The following is an 18020-nucleotide window of genomic DNA, read 5'->3' on the forward strand; positions in this document are numbered from 1 at the left end:
TTTAGACCAACACATGGAACTAAGTTTACCCGTGTTCTACCCCAGTAACAAAATGCAACTAGGCTACCATGACTACCGACATGTACAGCAAAACCAAGACAAATGTTATTTCGCATCATTAAATCAATAATATTGATATTCAATTACAAAGATTACATGTTAAATAATACATGTAGAACAAAGGACCCGTTGACTTGAAATTGTAGAGTGAGATTTGAATTCAAATAGAAATGGTGCGAAAAATTGACCAAAATGATGTAGAACAGATTGTTTGAATAAAATACTTATCCGTGTGCAACATCGTTTTTGGTGTGTTTTCTAAGAATGTACTTTTCTCCGCAACCAAGACATGATTTTTTCACTAATAATAGGAAACATACTGTCCTGTTAAAGCTTACAAACACAAATTATTTAAATGTCGCTAAGTATTTTATTTTAATTTTTGAAGTTGGGTACAGTTCATTTTAAATCACCCTGTACTGCAGATAAAAAATCGTGCATTTAATGTCCGCCCGGGTTTCCCTGAAGTACAAGAAATTTGGAAGTATACTCTTCATCACCGTCGCAAGACACTGTCTTGATTATTTCAGAGCAACACCTATTTATATTGTTGTGACAATGATCGAATCATTCATTAATGTGAATTATACCTACCTTTCACCAATTTCATCTGTTTCATTTGTAATCGATAATAACTTGCCACATATTGTTATACACTGTGATTGTTATATCCTTGCTGCATACTGTTATTTACATCAATAACAATGTTCTAGCGTAAATCTATTCGCAATGCTGCCTTTTACATTGAGGCAGACTGATTCAAAATATTTGCCTATCAAACTAAAATGAAGTATATGTTATGTAATTTACTTGCAGTTACTGCCTTTTTACTTTGGGGGCAGACTGATTCAAAAACACTTGTTTCCCAAGTATTCATTCATTCATTCATTCGTTCATTCATGCATTCATTCATTCATTCATTTATTTTTTCACTCATCAAATAGCAAAAACCATAGAATACGTACAAAATTATAATACAAGTGAGAGTGAAGGAATCACAGGAAAGGCCAAGAAGAGGCCTGGAAGTCTGTGATCCCTTGATTGGTTAATTCATCATTTGACATGGCAGCAGATTGTCATTTCTGTGAAGAAGTAACAGTAAGCTGTCATATCTTGATATGAATTAACCTAAAATAAGTAAGAAGACCGTATCTTATGTGTTATTTCCTTGTAGTTATGTATTTTTGCTTTGGGGCAAACTGACTGAAAACATCTGTCTCCCAATAAGAATATATATATACTTCGTGTTTACTTGGGAGGGTAGACAAATAATATTCACAGTATCAACAATATGCAACAAGGGTCTTACGAAAAACGCAATAACACCCGAGGCAGCTATTATGATGATTATAGTCTTTAATGGACATCGTCCTTGATGCTGCGTATAAAACCGTGAGGAGTAGGTGGTGGTGTAATTGGATGACAAAAAGCTTTAAAGGTTAAATACAATTGATTTTCAAGGCTTGATTCCAGAGGGGCGTAAGTTAATAATGGAAACAGCCATGCAGAAAAGAATGAACTCACGCGTACAATATTGTATCAATCTGAACTAGGGCCACGGACAAATCGCGGCTCGTGAGTCATCCTATATGTTGCAGGGATAGGGAAGAGGCGACCATGATAGGACCATATGGGCTGATGGGGGGGGTGTGGTTGTGGGCAGCCGTTTTCGGCAATTTTCCTTTGGATTTTCTAAATTTTCAATTTTTAAAATTATCCTGGATGATATCTGTCGTGAAATAAATCAATGCTTCTATAGGCTATAATAGGCCTAGTATGCCTATTTCCCGGTCCCTGCACTTCGTGCATCGGCGGGTATTCATGCTTGTCGAAAATTTCGCGAAATAGGGGTGTTTTCAGATGAAGAAACGCGATTCGCGAAACACACAAAAAAGGGGTGTTTTTTCAAACCACGTGTTCGCGAAATTGAAAAAAAAGGGTATTTTCATCGATCAGCCTACACGTTTCTGCCAGAAAGGGGTATATTAGAAATATCGTTCGCGTTTTAGCGAAAATAGGGGTATTGTCGAAGGGCAAATAATTCGCGAAATTGCTAAAAAAAGGGGTGTTTTTCCCCTAAAAACTTCGCGAAATGAGATGCAAAAAGTGTTTTTAAAGTTCACCGACAAGCATGAATACCCGCCGATGCACGGAGTGCGGGGACCGGGGCCTATTTATACCCTGAATATGCAATATATAGGCCTACAACAATAACTACAACAACAGTAACAAAACCAACAACCAATATTTTGTTAATCTAATTTGTAAAAATATATTCATAGGCCGCGCCTATTAGACTAGTATAGCCTAAAAATTCCTGAATTATATAATGAAAAAAAACGGGCAAAAACAATCAATCGCTGCAGTCAGAAAGAAAGAAACGAACAAGAAAAAAGAAAAAAGTGAGAGAAAAATAAAATAAAATAGATGGAATAGACCACATAGGGACTCGAACACGTACCAAAGTTTTCCAGCTCAAAACCATAGTATTATAGTCGAACGTGAGTCCAGCGCGCTAACCGATTGAGCTACTGAGTGATCTGTGAAATCGATTGATCTCAAACTGAGTATTATGGAATAGTGCATACCAGGCTCTTATGATAAACAATCTCATCACCGCTGTAAATGTCGGAGGTATCGATGGCGAAAACCCTCAATTTTTGCAAAAGTAGCTTAAATTTGGAGTGAAATTCAATTGGTAAAGGAATCGACATACTTTTGAGAAATAATGTAGGCAGTTAGAAATCAAAATTAATGTTCCACAATCCAGATATCGATAATGTAACATAACAGTGTTTTGTGGTACAAGATTCTCGAAAATTGTTCCCCAAAACGGGCTAATAAAATTTAATCGGTACTGTTTTTGGTTCTTCCCCATGGCAACATTATTTCTTTGGTCGATTTGTAGTACAATACAAAAAAGGAGAAAACAATCACTCGGTGTAGTTTTATACGGAGCGAATATTTGAAAAAAACTGCATGGAACGTGTTTTTGATCTTGTGAACATAGTGCGTAAAAATGATTTAAACGAAGGATTTTCAAACGGATTCTAAAAATGTGTATAAACACACAAAAATAATGTTAAGATACATCCATGCACCAACATTTGACTCACTGCGATATTTGATTGCTGAGAAAACGCGGTTTTAGAGAACAACTTTATACGTCTTTTCTACGTTTTTTATACGTTTCTTCGTGTAACCTTAAGACATGTAAAACGTCACAATATCTCAGTAAATATTTACTCGATGTTCATTATAGAAAGCATTACTTAAAAGTACATTGGGAGATTACTGGAACCGTATTAAAAAGGTTATTAGAGTTTAGCTTTATTAGAATGGATTGTCTGATGACAATAAATGGCTTCATTGTCTATTCAAATCAAAATGGTTGGTAAGAATGAGGTCGCTAAAGTAGACTTTTCAAGTATGGCTCGAGGACAAAATATTTCAAAACTTCAACTTTTTCCGTTGAAGCGCATGGCTAGCACACAGAGCATTAAAGGTTCCATAAAACATTTGAACATAACTTTTTGAATATTGGCGTAATTTTGCAACAAATATATTATAATAGCATTTGACAACATTTCAAAACATTTTAAAACATTTGTATGACTTTTTTGTTTATAAATTATTATATACAACCCATTTTAATGTTATTAAAAAGTTTCACAAAAACCCTCTATAAAAAAACATTAGGAGTGTGAATTTCAAATAGTTTTGATAAAGTTAAAGGCAAATATGCATGCCTGTGTTTACAGGCCAGATTGCACATCTCTCTTTTGCAGCGACACTCGGGACCAGACTAGACCGTGATAAGACCAGACCGTGATCGTTTTACAAAGTCGTACAATCGATCTTTAATTTATCACTTCGGAAACCCTGTAAATTTGCAACTAATTGCAAAACTGGTCCAGAATACTAGTATATAACTAATGTTGTGCATCTGTTTTATAGTCTATTTTGCTCCAACTGTTTCAGTCAATCCTGATTATTCGCTGTTTTGTCTATCGTATATTCCTTTTGGCTAGCATAATTCACCTTTTCAATAATTCACATAATCCTTTGCAAAGGATGTCTACATGATGTGCACTTCGTCATTGCGCACGTTGAACTGCGCAGAAATGATGTGCGCAGTGACATCGACCACAATCGTAATATCGGTTGAATTTGCAAAGGCTTTCAGAAATGGACCGTTCATATGCATAATATCTGATACAATCACACTTTTTTCGCCGCATTATGGGGGATATATGATCTTCTTCTAATCTTTTTAATAATAAAACATAATACAAACATAAAAGACATCTTGTTCATGTTGTTAGAGGTTATCAAGTTACGATTTTTAATAAGCATCTATAAACACTTTACATCGAGCATTAAATTCAATCATGTAATTTATTACCGGTTGAGCTTTTTGGTATTTTGATCTCAATATTTTTCATCTGTTATGCACCTTTGCACATAATTATGAAACGTAAATCGTAGATTCAGACCAAAATCGGTGTTTACGTATTAAATTGTATTCATATATAGATAGTGAGAACCAATTAGAACAAGCGTTAGTAAATTACTACCCGTGCATAAATATTGTATAATTGCACGGGCGCGCACTCCACGTAGTACGCGCAGTGCTTTCGGATGCGTTCATTTTTCTTGCGGGTGGATGCACTTAATATAGGTTGCATTTTCCAACATTTTTAGTGACAATTTTGTTATAAAAAATAACAAACAATCACAGCTTTTTTTCTCGTGTATGAAGTAGGTTAATAAATGCGTATCACTTGTTGCTCGAGAAATTGTACAAAATAGTGCACTTGTACTGAGATGTTGATGCGTCTAATGCACTCCCCCCTTCGGGGCTCGTACATTAGACGCATCAACATTTCTGTACGCGGGCATTATTTTGTACAATTTCACTCCCAACAAGTGATACGCGTTTATTAACCTATAAATAGCTGGCCTCTACGATACAGTGAGAGAGTATGTAATCATGACTAAGTGAGATTACAGATTCTACTCTCTCAATTTATTTATTACATACCAGTTTGCCCGAGCTTCATAAAGTCCTTTAAAATTTTTACAATATTGTATGTAAGGATACGGTAGCGATGTTGTTCTAACAGGGTTCTTTTGTAGCTTTCACACTTTTTGTAGGAAAATGTCAGAGGGCACAGGACCTTGATTAATGTCCAAAACAGAGAACAGAATATTTGTCTACTCCAAGACCAAGCCCCTCACCGTGTTAATATTGATACTACTATACTCCCTCAAAAGGTTAACAGGTTACAAACTGAAATGCTATAAAATTCGTGGCTAAGAATGGAACCCCAGACCAGGCTCAAACCAACTTATAATATTTACTTTTACCTATTCAATTTCTAACCTAGCCGTAAAATGTGTGATTTTTAATACATTATATCACAAACCCACTTTAAAAGCTACTATTTGTGCTAATGGCAAGTAACCTTATTTCACAACAAGTGAAGTAAATATCATTTTCAAGGAGTAACAAAAAGCATCGAGTACACGCACGAATTGACGACAATGTAATACATTTTACGGGATTTTGACTGGCTTTTCACTTGATATTGGCAGATTATTAAATGCCGCGGGAATATGACAATCAGGAGTCCTCGAGAATATCATTCGCTCGATGACTTAATAGAACAGTTAAGTGTCTAGTTGGTCTCAAGTGGGATAATATTTTTTCAGATTGACATTTGATTTTTGACATTACTCTTTATTTGAATTCGCAATAGAGTGTAGAGTTTCATCATTGGTGCTCTTTCTTTACTATAGATAATGATTATTGTTATTAAACTCAGCAAAACATTGAGACTCGCTGGGGGTTAATTTGTTGGCGTGGTAGTATTTATAATGTTTGTGATTAGTACCAATGACAAAAACAAAATATCAACACATCTTGCGTCACTTTTGTGACGCAAGTAGTTGTGTTAATTTTAGCAATATTCCTCTTCTGGGACGTTACTTGGAAACGATAAAAATAACAGGTTGATTAATTTGTCCTTAATGTAAACCAAATGAATGACGCGAAGGTGTTGCGTTGTCACATCCAAGACAAAGAAAAAAGTGTAGACGTGCTTAGAAAGAAATGAGAGAAGAAATGAGAAGAAGAATTAGAATCCCGTCGTCGTCATCGTCATCATAATCATCATCATTATCATCATCATCAACAACATCATCATCATCATCATCAACAACAACAACATTATTATCATCAGCAACATCATCATCACCACCATTATAAACATCAGTCTCTACGCTCGACAACCGATTCTTTAGAAATGCATAGTCGCGCTAAAAGTTGATCGATACATGTTAAAATCAGCACAATTCAGAGATACACCTTTTTGCTATGAAATTTATTTTCTCGGTCAAATATAAAGCAATATTTTTTTTCTTCAGTAATGTCAGCTAAAAACATAGTGCTTGGATATACATTTTTTTTTTTTCCTGGTGTTAAAATTCAAGCATCATATTTTGTCTTTTAGTGTGATATTTTTGATTTTAATAGGCCTTTAGTTCGTCCGCGAGCTTTTTACGGAATTCATTTTTAGCGTCTCAAACTAATATAGTTTGCTAAAGAAAGATATTTCCCACCTCTGTAAGGCACATCGTGTGGGTCTATATATTATAGTTTTGTCAGAATTTCCGTTTTTATTTTACCCTTTTTCCCTTCATGCTCCAAAAATGTCAAACTCAGTACTTCATCTCGAGAGCAACCAGCAGAAATAATCGATATTTCAATTGTTGTCAACCAGGTCCCTTTTCCATTGAAAACCAGGATTGCCTGATCAGCGATTTGGTAGCCCAAATCCCCAATTGGATGTTGTGGTAAATGAGGTGAATTTTGGAAATTTGCTCCCGTGATAGCCTGCAATTTCAATTTATAGGGGCTATGGATTCCATTCCTAGCTAATGCTAGTATTAGCCTAAGATTTCAAGCGTGGATTTGAAACATTTTCAGCCGGCAGTTAAAAAATTGTGGAATCAAAACGGAAATTCTATGATATATCGCTCACGGTGATGTGCGTTAGAAAGTTGGGAAAAATCCTTCTTTAGCGAACTATATTACTTTGAAATGCTAAAAGGTTGATCCAAAAAATGGCTCGCGGGCAGAGTTGAAGCCTATCAAAATCGAAAATCTTACCCTTAATGACTGAATTTCACGCCTAAATTTAACACTAGGATTTGAAAAAAAAAATACAGTATCAAGCATTACAGTTTTTCATGACATTTACTGAAAAAATGAAAATTATTGCTTTTCATTTGGCCGATAAAATTAATTTTACATTGAAAAGGTGTAACTCAAAATTTTGCTCATTTCAACACCAAATTCGATCGTTTGTATTGCCTCATTAAATGACTGAGTGAGCTTTGAACAAAAGAATTGGTTGTCCTGCGTAGAGACTGAAATATCATCACAAAAAGTCGAACAGGAAACTAGAGATGTTGTCAAGTCTATTGAAATAGCTCTTGATCGCTGCTATTAAAGATTCCGGTTATAAAAATTAGTCTTATTGCAAGTTTGCTACATTACGCCCAGCAACATCCATAGTTTGCATGCGAGAATACTAAATATGTAAGGGCATTTCGTCATTCCAGTATCTTTTTAAATTGTATATGGTGCAATATAGATAACACACAAAAAAGCTCTGTAAAATTCCAATTGCTTCAAACATTGAATATGCGAGTTACATATAATTGCATTGTGTTATAGTGCCTCATAACCATATGTATTGTTATTTCTGTCAGTCGACATGACGAAACTACAAATTGGACGATGTCTTTGTCAAACGACATAATCTGCAAGAAATCCTAAGGTATAACACCTCCCACTGTCTTGGGTAATGAGGCAGTGGATCACGAAGTGCCCCTTTAAAGAAGGCAGACACAGTCTATCCAAATTGGAATCATGTCATCTTTTATAATTGTTTATTGAAAATAAGAACCTATGGCAAGCCACATCGTTCATAAATGCGAGTTTTGCCCGCTATACTGGTCGAGGAGCCCGCTATACTGGTCGAGGAGCACGCTATACTGTTCGAGGAGCCCGCTATACTGGTCGAGGAGCACGCTATACTGGTCGAGGAGCACGCTATACTGGTCGAGGAGCACGCTATACTGGTCGAGCAGCAAGCTATACTGGTCGAGTTTCACCACGCCGAACGGCGAGTTTTTCTGACGTCGATCTAAAATACTTATAGTTCACGAAAAAAATAATACATGCAGAATTATAATAATGTTTAAAAACAATTTTGGTAAACTTTTTTCGGGGTGGGTCTTTTATCTAGTTTTTTTGGTATATCTCTTATAAAAACGAATCAATGTGCCCGGAAGTTTTAAAAGCGGGGTTCTCTTGCTCTCGTTTCTGATTGGACTTAAGCCGTTAAAGTCATAATGTACGATCTTTTTTCAGAATTTACCTTTATTTTTTTCAAAACCGGCATATTTGTAATACTTACACATGTTCTAACTTAAATCTATGAGCAAACTGTCAAATTCGTCCTATTTGTAGTAAAACGGGACGATTTTCTGTTGGTCCGACATAAAGTCATAATTTTTTAGATTATGACTTTATGTCGGCCACGATCGCAAACCGTACTAGCTTCCTACAAAACTAGCTTGGTTACGCTCCCTCCACATGTAGAAGGAGCGTAACCAAACTGGCCGCGTAGGAGACTAACTCTGAGGCCGCACTCGCTGTCCTAATCCAAATAGTGCGAGATGTTTCGCGAGTGTAGAGGTGAAGTTTATGATGTTGTTTCTTTGCAAATTCCCAATGTTTTTCGCGTCCAAATGTATTGGGAACTTTCATAATGATTGCATATTATCATTGTAGAAGAAAAAAAAAGAAAAATCTAAAAATTTAAAAAGATCGTACATTAAGGCTTTAAGCCTACACAGGGCATTTAAACAAGCTGCGTCACGCAGAGTTTTAACCCAATTAACGCGATCCACGATTTGCTAGTTTTGCGCAGGCCTACACGCGCATGTATTATTTGTATTGCTACTTGAACAATGTTCAGAATGTTGTATGAACCCCAGACAAACAAGGTGGATATGTCTATGGTATGAACGGGGTTCATTCATAGGATTTCGGGCATGACATGATCGTTGATTTATGCGAGTGTTCAAGCGAAATCCTATGAATGAACCCCTAATTCAATGTTAGTTGCAAATTCAATCAGTCAGGTTATTTATTAATGTTATTTATTGAAGATCGGGTTAAGTGTCAACCGGTATTCTCTGAAATTTGTTCATTTTACGTGCGCACTCTTTTGCCCTTTAACCCCCCCCCCCTCCCCCCGGGTACTCACATGTATATATACGGGGATGTGCCGCCCATGGTTTTAGTCTCAATGTGTTTTAGTCTCATATATTTTCCTACTTTATTTCCCCGGATAGTACTGCAGTATTACAAGGAAAGCCGCATTCAAAGACCAAAAAAATGTTTGGTTGTAGGCACAGAATTAGAGAAGGAGAACCGGGACTCCCTATACCGCCACGTAGGCCTACAATCGAGCCGTCAGCTATGGGGAGAAAATTGGGGGTATTCGGGTCCTTGCCGACGGTGCGCGGAGACGAACGAAAACAATTCTGCGTCTCATCTGAAGCGTCTTGGTACTCGCGTGCAGGTCGCATCAAGTGCATCTCTCAAATGCGCCCATCATCCATGTCGCGCTTGCATGACAACGAATGCCTCGAGCGCATTCCGAGGGAAACCGAATACCCCCAATTTTTGCTCCATGCCTGTATCAAGATGGCGGTCGAGTCCTGGTTCTCTGGTTTAATTCTGTGGTTGTAGGCTACTTGTAGGGCCTACTCCACCGACCGATCCTAATATGCAGGGCCGACCCATAATAGGCCTATATGTAGGCTTATTACGCCTATTTTTTTTAATCCAAAAATTAAGAGTCTATTTTTCTTTTCAAAAAAGGAAAAATCCAGTTTTCCCAAAAAATTTGTTTTACTTCAATAATTCAAGGCACATTCCTGACAAGCACTTTTTATTGTGTAATAAACATTTAGACCATATCAGAGAGGATGCCCACAATTAAGAATTAAAAATAAAATAATGAAAAATCATAAACAAGTGAAATGTATATGATGATATTATATGATCTTATACCGTATAGGCCTACACTTAAAACCAAAATAAAGAAATACTTAAAGGGCCACATAAATAAAAAAATCACGAGCTATCTGGTCAAGAATGATAAGAGGAAATTATACCGGTAACTAGAAAAGAACGGGGACATTTTTACGTTAATTTATAGGCATAATATGAAAAAGAAAAGAGATCAGAACCTTTAAGATAAAACACAGCACAATTTTCCTTTAATTTCATCTATGATATTTACAATTTATTTTCCATTTTTACACATTAAACAGAACTTCAATCACATTTTCAAAGGGCAACACCTGATATATACATGTAGGGCCTGTCATTTTTCATAGAGCGACCAATTTTCAGTAAGCTAGTTCGCCGTTCGGCGTTGTGAAACTCGCCGTTCGGCGTGGTGAAACTCGACCAGTATAGCGTGCTGCTCGACCAGTATAGCGTGCTGCTCGACCAGTATAGCGTGCTCCTCGACCAGTATAGCGGGCTCCTCGACCAGTATAGCGGGCAAAACTCGCATTTATGAATGATGTGGCTTGCCATAAGAACCATCTTCTATGTGTCCACTGTTTTACAAAACTTGTTTTCATACATTCCCTGCATGTTTGTGATTCACATTTATTTCATTATGGACAGTGTTATTCTTTTTTAGGGTATGACTTATGTGCCACCATCCTCTTGGTACTAACCAAGACTGTGTACATTAAAAGTTTTCCTCATTATGATGAACAAGATACTATAAAATGAAAAACAAAAGAGACACGACTTTAAAAAAAACACCTTCGTCTTTTGATTCACTGCGCATGTGCAAACAATACCACGATTTGACTGACACAATATTCCCGTCAATTGTAGTACGCCGGTAGCCAGCCAAGTGCACTTAACATAGTATTTCATCCAGGGCTTGTTATGAGTTTTTCCTGATATACGTATTTCTTAACTGGATTCTGTGTTTTTATCTGACTTTAACTTACAGCCATGAATACTTCCAGAGTGTGCTTTTTACTAGTTATTGTTACGATTACAATATCAGTAACAACAGCAGCATTTATTTATCCAGACGATTGGGAACAAGAAGATGACGCTTATGAATTGGACAATATGATTAACCCATATGTAAAGCGAGCAATGGTAGATTTACAATATGAAATGGAGAAACGAGGAGGATATGGACGTAAGTAGATCAAAAATATTCAATTAAATTATTATATTTTTTGTCGTTTTCTCCAGCGAATTATACGACTTTTCACGGACATAAAATAAAACATTTGTGAGCTATTGCAATATTTGAGTTGTAAATACCAGTGAGCATAAGTTACCATCCACCACACATGGGTTGTAATATCGGCATATTCACTTGTTGAGAATATTAGACAAGCAACTTTTCCACAAAATAAGCTTCACAACAAGTAACCACAAGTGCGTTGCAATATCGGCATATTCACTTGCTGAGAATATTAAAGAAGCAAATTTTCCACAAAATAAGCTTCACAAAAAGCAACCACCGGCACAAGTCCGTTGCAATATCGATATATTCACTTATTGAGAATATTAGACAAGCAACTTTTCCACAAAATAAGCTTCAAAACAAGTAACCAGAAGTCCGTTGCAATATCGGCATATTCACTTATTGAGAATATTAGACAAGCAAATTTTCCACAAAATAAGCTTCTCAACAAGTAACTACAAGTCCGTTGCAATATCGGAATATTCACTTGTTGAGAATATTAGACAAGCAAGTTTTTCACAAAATAAGCTTCACAATAAGCATCCACAAGTGCGTTGCAATATCGGCATATTCACTTGTTAAGAATATTAGACAAGCAAGCTTTCCACAAAATGCCTTTACAACGATATATTACGTGTCCCTATTGCCTGTTTGCAAGGGAATAACAATTCATTAAATGGTTTTGAAATCCTTTGTTGTCTATTGTTTCAATGGAACATATCTCAAAAACTAGCTCTGCCAACGATACACACCATTTGTGATGGATGGTCACAATAGGAGCCAAGAATTGCAAAAAAAAAGCTTATTAGCTGGTGTGTTTGTTTATGTGTTTTTGTGTGTGGGATGTGTTAATTTTGACTTTGACTTTAAACAATATTTATTACAATACTAGCTTGAAATGATAATTAGAACTTTCATATATTTTGCTATTTACTTAATTAATAATTCTAGGTCGCTTTTGCTTTATTAGAAAAAAAAGGTTTGTCTCAAAGCTTGCGCGCGCGTTTATAAAATCGCACGATTTGACAAAAAAATAATGCGGAAATTTTTTTTATTTCAAAAATGTTAGTTTTTTTAGTTTTTTCCAGAAAAAATCGGCGAAAATCAGAATTTTTTCTCAAAATACAATGAAAAAATTCGAAAATTAAAAAAATCGCATTTCGCATTTGTTTTTAAATTTCTCGTGAGCTTTGAGACAAACCCTTTTTTTTTTTGCCTTAGTTATATTAGTTATCAGTATTTTCATAGGACTAGTAGTAACACCCCGGGAGTAACACTACGTATTAGTTCAATTTTTCAAATTGAGGCAAAAACCTCGGAACAATCATAATTATATTTGTCAAGTTTTGATCGTAATAATTTAAACGGTGGTAAAATTACTCTATCCTGGAACAGAACACTTTAATACAAAATTGTGACATTGCATTTATCACAATGCATCAACTACGTACAACAAATTTGGGAAAGTCTGTATGTACAAAAGTACAGATGGAAAAAGCTTTCGGCCAAATCCCACTAATGTTCGATTTTCCCCGGATATTCTGTTATTTTAACCACAACCCCACCTACGCTCGATGTTTGATGGTCTTACCCCGGGTAAGGTGTGGTGGGTAAATTAGTTATCACTTAAATGAACGGAAAGGATGGATCTGCAATTTGCTTGAGCCATTTGGGTGTAAATACGGGCGTTTATATGCCGGACGAAATCTCTAGATGTTTGGAACAAGCGCCCTCACCACCACCCATCCTTCGTCACGGTCGTTTGCTGGCATGTAGAACTGTACTCATTATTAAGCAAAGTTGAACACTGATGGCAAGCACTTGTATAATGGCATTAAAACATTATAAAAATGAGTAACATATAACAAACACATTTCAAACTACTTTTCATCATGAAATAAAGGAATAACTCATATTCATTGGGGCTAAGTCAAATTTAAAACATATGTAAATGACGCCCTCAATATGCACACAAATAGAAGAAACAAAACCACAAAAAGGCAGAAAAATGCAAAATGTGAAAAATAAAATAAAATATTATTAAAAATAGCTGAAAATATATGTGTATATTAGTGTGATAGCTGTTTGTGTTTTTAAGGTCTAGAATTGAAAACTAAGAAATATTTGGTTAGAAACATTAATAAAATAATCACATCAAAAACTGTGTCGTAGGGCAAAGGTTAGATAAATATGTATCTTAATCCTCTTTGCCATTCCAGCACAGGTGGCAATAGATTTATGCAGGGAGTAGAATATATTACATAATATCTCAAAAGCGTCTTATTTACACTCAACTTGTCACATAGTATATTGTGGTGCCACGTCACAAATAAACGGTTCCGCTGCGTAAGTTTAAGGTGGGTGAAGTAACAACTATGTAATTAATTTTGACAGTTTGTCAAAATTCTTGCTTCAGTACCCATGACCATGACATCTGTGTTAATCATTGTGTGAACTCCTTCAAGAAATTCTGTAAAATGATAACCACAAATTTTGATTAATTATGACACATCGCTAGTTTCTCTACCAGGGCCAAAAATCGCGTTTCCTGATGCGTAAATTCCAATATAGTTGTAAAATATATACTGTGTTTCATTATAGTTAATCTGCTTCTAATGAAAGTCTCGTAGGAACACAGCTTCTTTCCAACAATTTTATTACTTCAAATATTTTTTATTTCATTACTTCGGATATTTTGTTTATTACGTTGTATGGATATTTCAGTGAGATCGAGTCAGTCAAAAATATTGCTCTAATGCAAATTTTATTATGTGAAGTACTTTAATCATGTTATTATTAAACTTCTTTGTCGTTCTTTAATATTCCTTATTACGGTTATCACTATATTATACCCTTATTTAATATTAAATAATATGTGTAATATAATAAATAAGCCTACCAAATGAAATCGTCCCTTGTATTTGTGAGTGCGTAATATAGGAAAAAAGTAGCACAGAATTGTAAAATTTATTTAATATTAATTAATTATCTTTTAATATTTATAATTTTTTATCATTATCATTTTTTTTATTTTTTTATTAATATGTTATAATACATTATTATTGCCGGACACTTTATATTATTACAGTGTCGTAGGGTGTACACAATTCATTAAACAAAATGCTCATATTGAAATAAGTACGACCAAATATTTTAATAGAAAAAACTAATGGTAGATACCATAATGTACCACTTAAAGGATTGGGTCGCTTTAGAATTCAGGTAAATGCTAATAGTAAGGTTAAATGGGTACACTTTGTGCTTCTAATACTGGTGTTCGCTGGCATTTCAAATTTATCAAAGTTTTTACCTCAACACTGTGTAATGTTTCCTCTCTTGGAACGTTTTTGCTAGGTCGACGAGCGTCTTCAGCAGATAGTAGTACTGTGACTACTTCCCATCTACGAACAAAATTATGATAATCCCCTTAATTATGAAATCATGTAAAGTCTTTAATGACGTCATAATAAAATCCCTACTTCGGATAATCTTAAGTTGGGGTAGCAGAGCATCACATCTTTTTTTACGTTACTAATCAATTCACATGACGTCATATTGAAAGTCACAATACCACAATCTGCCGCAGAGGCGTTACTAAACAATACACATGACGTCATATTGAAAGTCACAAGACCACAATCTGCCGCAGAGGCGTTGCTAAACAATACACATGACGTTATATTTAAAGTCACAAGACCACAATCTGCCGCAGAGGCTATTTGACCGGATCCAATTTTTTCAGCCTTACAGAAATAATAAAGGATGTATAGTTTTGAACTTAAACGTGTTTAAACAGTTACAGAAAATGACGAAACAAGTGGTAAACGAAGTTTATGAGCGCACCCTCTTTTCTTTATATTTCCAGTAAATGGTATTTCGTTCAAAATACACATACACATTCTATTTATTCACTACGAGATAATGATTTTAGTTCAACATGTTTTCCGAGATCTTGAACAAAGGTTACTTCAGATGTTGTGGTAAGGCTATATTATCTTTGATGGGTATCAATAATATTGAAAATAAGTACAAAAGAAGCATTGCGAGGCATTTTCAATTCACAGCTGAGTCCATATCACTTTGCATTAAAGCAATGGCATGGCTTTGTGGGAGGATACACCACATTTCGCCATACTACATTTTAGAAACGCTTGCTGTTAGAATAAGAAAAATTTTAATGCTAATTTATTGCATATTCTAGGGAAGCGTGGTTACATTTTTAAAATAACCGAGTGAGAGGGTTTTCAAGAAAATATTTTTCCTGTCAAAACTGAAGCATCCTCTGTATAAAAGAAAATATGAATATTAACTGCACATCATATATAACGATTCGTGATACCTAATTGTGGCACATTTGATGTCGTTTAAGAGGCAGAGAATTTTATTTCAATTTTATATACGCCAAAATATTTTTTTAATTGAGCAAGAATAAGGATAGAAAAAACGTTGAAAATTCTATGTGAATATTGCATCAGACCCAACCAAAGATTACTGTTTCGTTTTTATGGTAATCTAATCTTTTATTTCCTGAAAAAACATTTTGGGTCTAATGTCGAATATTCACATACTTGATCAAAACATCGAACGTGTCTACAAGAAAATGGTAGGTTCCTCTATAGTATTTTACTGACCATGGAAATGTACTGAGACACGAGCACGTGTCAAAATCGATATAATGTATTGTCCATATAGACGCCCATTTATCATGTTTATTGTTGGATTTGAGCGCTAATAATACACATTAATGTTTTTAGGCAAATGAAATTCCAAAATATGGTACGTTTTCTACCTTTGCTTGTCACGTGGTATGCCTATGTTGAAGTTGCGATTATATCTTCAAATAAGTTTCAAATGGATTCCAACAAGACAAGTGGCCGAGTGGTCTAAGGCGCTGGATTCATAGTGTGTTCAAAGTAGTGCGCCGTGAGTTCGAACCCCGCCTCCGCCAAACTTTAATGAAGTAAAATTAAAATTAAAATTTTACTTTAAAAAAATTTCATATTGGGGAAATGTGACTGGCAGAATTTATGTATGGCGTGGAGTGGTGTGGTGGGAGGATACCATTCAAAAACATGGAGTAATGGTTAACATGAATTTGTTGGACTACATGAGAAATGTCTAAAAAGAGGAAAGGGTTTACTAGTTTGTTTGTGTTATTTTGAAACTAGGTCACTGAAAAGGAAAGGTTCCTAATTAGCTCTTGCTAATAGCAAGTGTATACAATAGCAAAAATCTACTTTTAGTCTATTTCATATAGGAAACTACAAGTTACTTGTTATCTTGCCAGGGGGTATCTTCAAAAACATTCGTAAGATGATGTACCACGCTGACGTTTGGATGCTAATTTTCTCCAGTTACTTTTGATTGATTTTGCAACTCATCAATATACCATTTTTTCGAAAAAAGCACCCAAAGCTGTCAATGTTACTTTTATAAGAGGACCCAATTGACCACATTTGTCTTCTCTAAAAAACCAACAATCGCTATACCAAAATGACTGAAATGGTATCCCGAAACCCGTGGTTCACCCTCATACACCTTCCACCAGGGGCCCGGGTTAGTTTGTGTTATTTTGAAAATAGGTCACATTGAAGAGAACAGATTGAAGAGAACAGAGCTCTTGATAAAAAGGTGTACACAATAGTGACAGTGAGGCATGTGTATTTTTTTCAATAGCAAAACTACTCAAGAGTGGTAACAAATGGCATTGGATTAATTGCATTATGATTGTAAAGTTGTTATCTGCGCATCTGGAATGTACGTTGTACAATAGATTTTGTTGTTGTTCATTTACAAAACACCGTAAGTGTTATTCGCATTTCCACTCTGATAAAACAATAATGGTATGATGGAATGCAGTGAGATTACATTAGAAACCAAAAAAAAGTGCTGTGTAATTTAAAGGCACATACGATTATGAAGATTATCATTCATCCAGGTATAAATAACTATGAAATTATTATAATCTGATCTACTGGACTTACGTTTTTGTGAGTGGCAATATTTCACATCCTATCTCGGATGCATCATCAGGCCAACTGATGTTAAAGCGGCAAAAGTTCGTTGACCTGTGAAGAGGATGTTACGTCACTGGTCAAAGATGAGCAAAACCTCTGAGGGATCTTCTTTATCGCTGAACAATAGGCCCCTGCCAGGTTGTGTCGTAGCCCGCCTCCCTTGTTTAGTGAAGGCTCCTCCCGTTTAAAGGCACATAATTATTCTGCTTCCCTTTCTATTCGCTTTACTAAATAAATGGTGTTTTAAATCGCACAATATTGTAAGAAACAACGCTTTCAATCTTTTATGCTGGATTTAAAACTACACTAATATAAGCCAGAAAAAGAAACTTATAATTTTCACAAGATCATATCTTAGAATCCGATCCTGTCCATCAAAATTAACCTAAATTACACACAGGGTTGCCTCAATACTCTAAATACATGTCAGTAACCACTCTATTGTTTGAAACTACTACAAGATTTATAACCTAGTCTAACTTTATTCAACTACCTGGATGATTGAGAATATTCATAGATATACTACAAGAAACATAACAATTCATCAAACTCCGTCTTCAAATAATAG

The 18020-nt window shown here is 35.3% G+C and overlaps 1 protein-coding gene across 2 annotated transcripts in view; it reads left to right on the forward strand.

Moving 5' to 3' along the window:
• LOC140169075 (uncharacterized) overlaps positions 1 to 18020 on the forward strand; it is a 56272-nt gene that overhangs the window by 15014 nt on the left and 23238 nt on the right. The window contains exon 2 of one of the 2 annotated variants that reach the window (XM_072192351.1): positions 11184 to 11381. In XM_072192351.1, coding sequence (XP_072048452.1) covers positions 11186 to 11381 — 196 coding nt within the window. In that variant the 5' untranslated portion in view covers positions 11184 to 11185. Of the gene's footprint in view, positions 1 to 11072; positions 11382 to 18020 lie in introns of those variants that run through there. The other variant, XM_072192352.1, reaches the window with a different exon arrangement.

Source organism: Amphiura filiformis, chromosome 14 (genome assembly GCF_039555335.1).
Source record: "Amphiura filiformis chromosome 14, Afil_fr2py, whole genome shotgun sequence".
Classification (NCBI taxonomy): Eukaryota; Metazoa; Echinodermata; class Ophiuroidea; order Amphilepidida; family Amphiuridae; genus Amphiura; species Amphiura filiformis.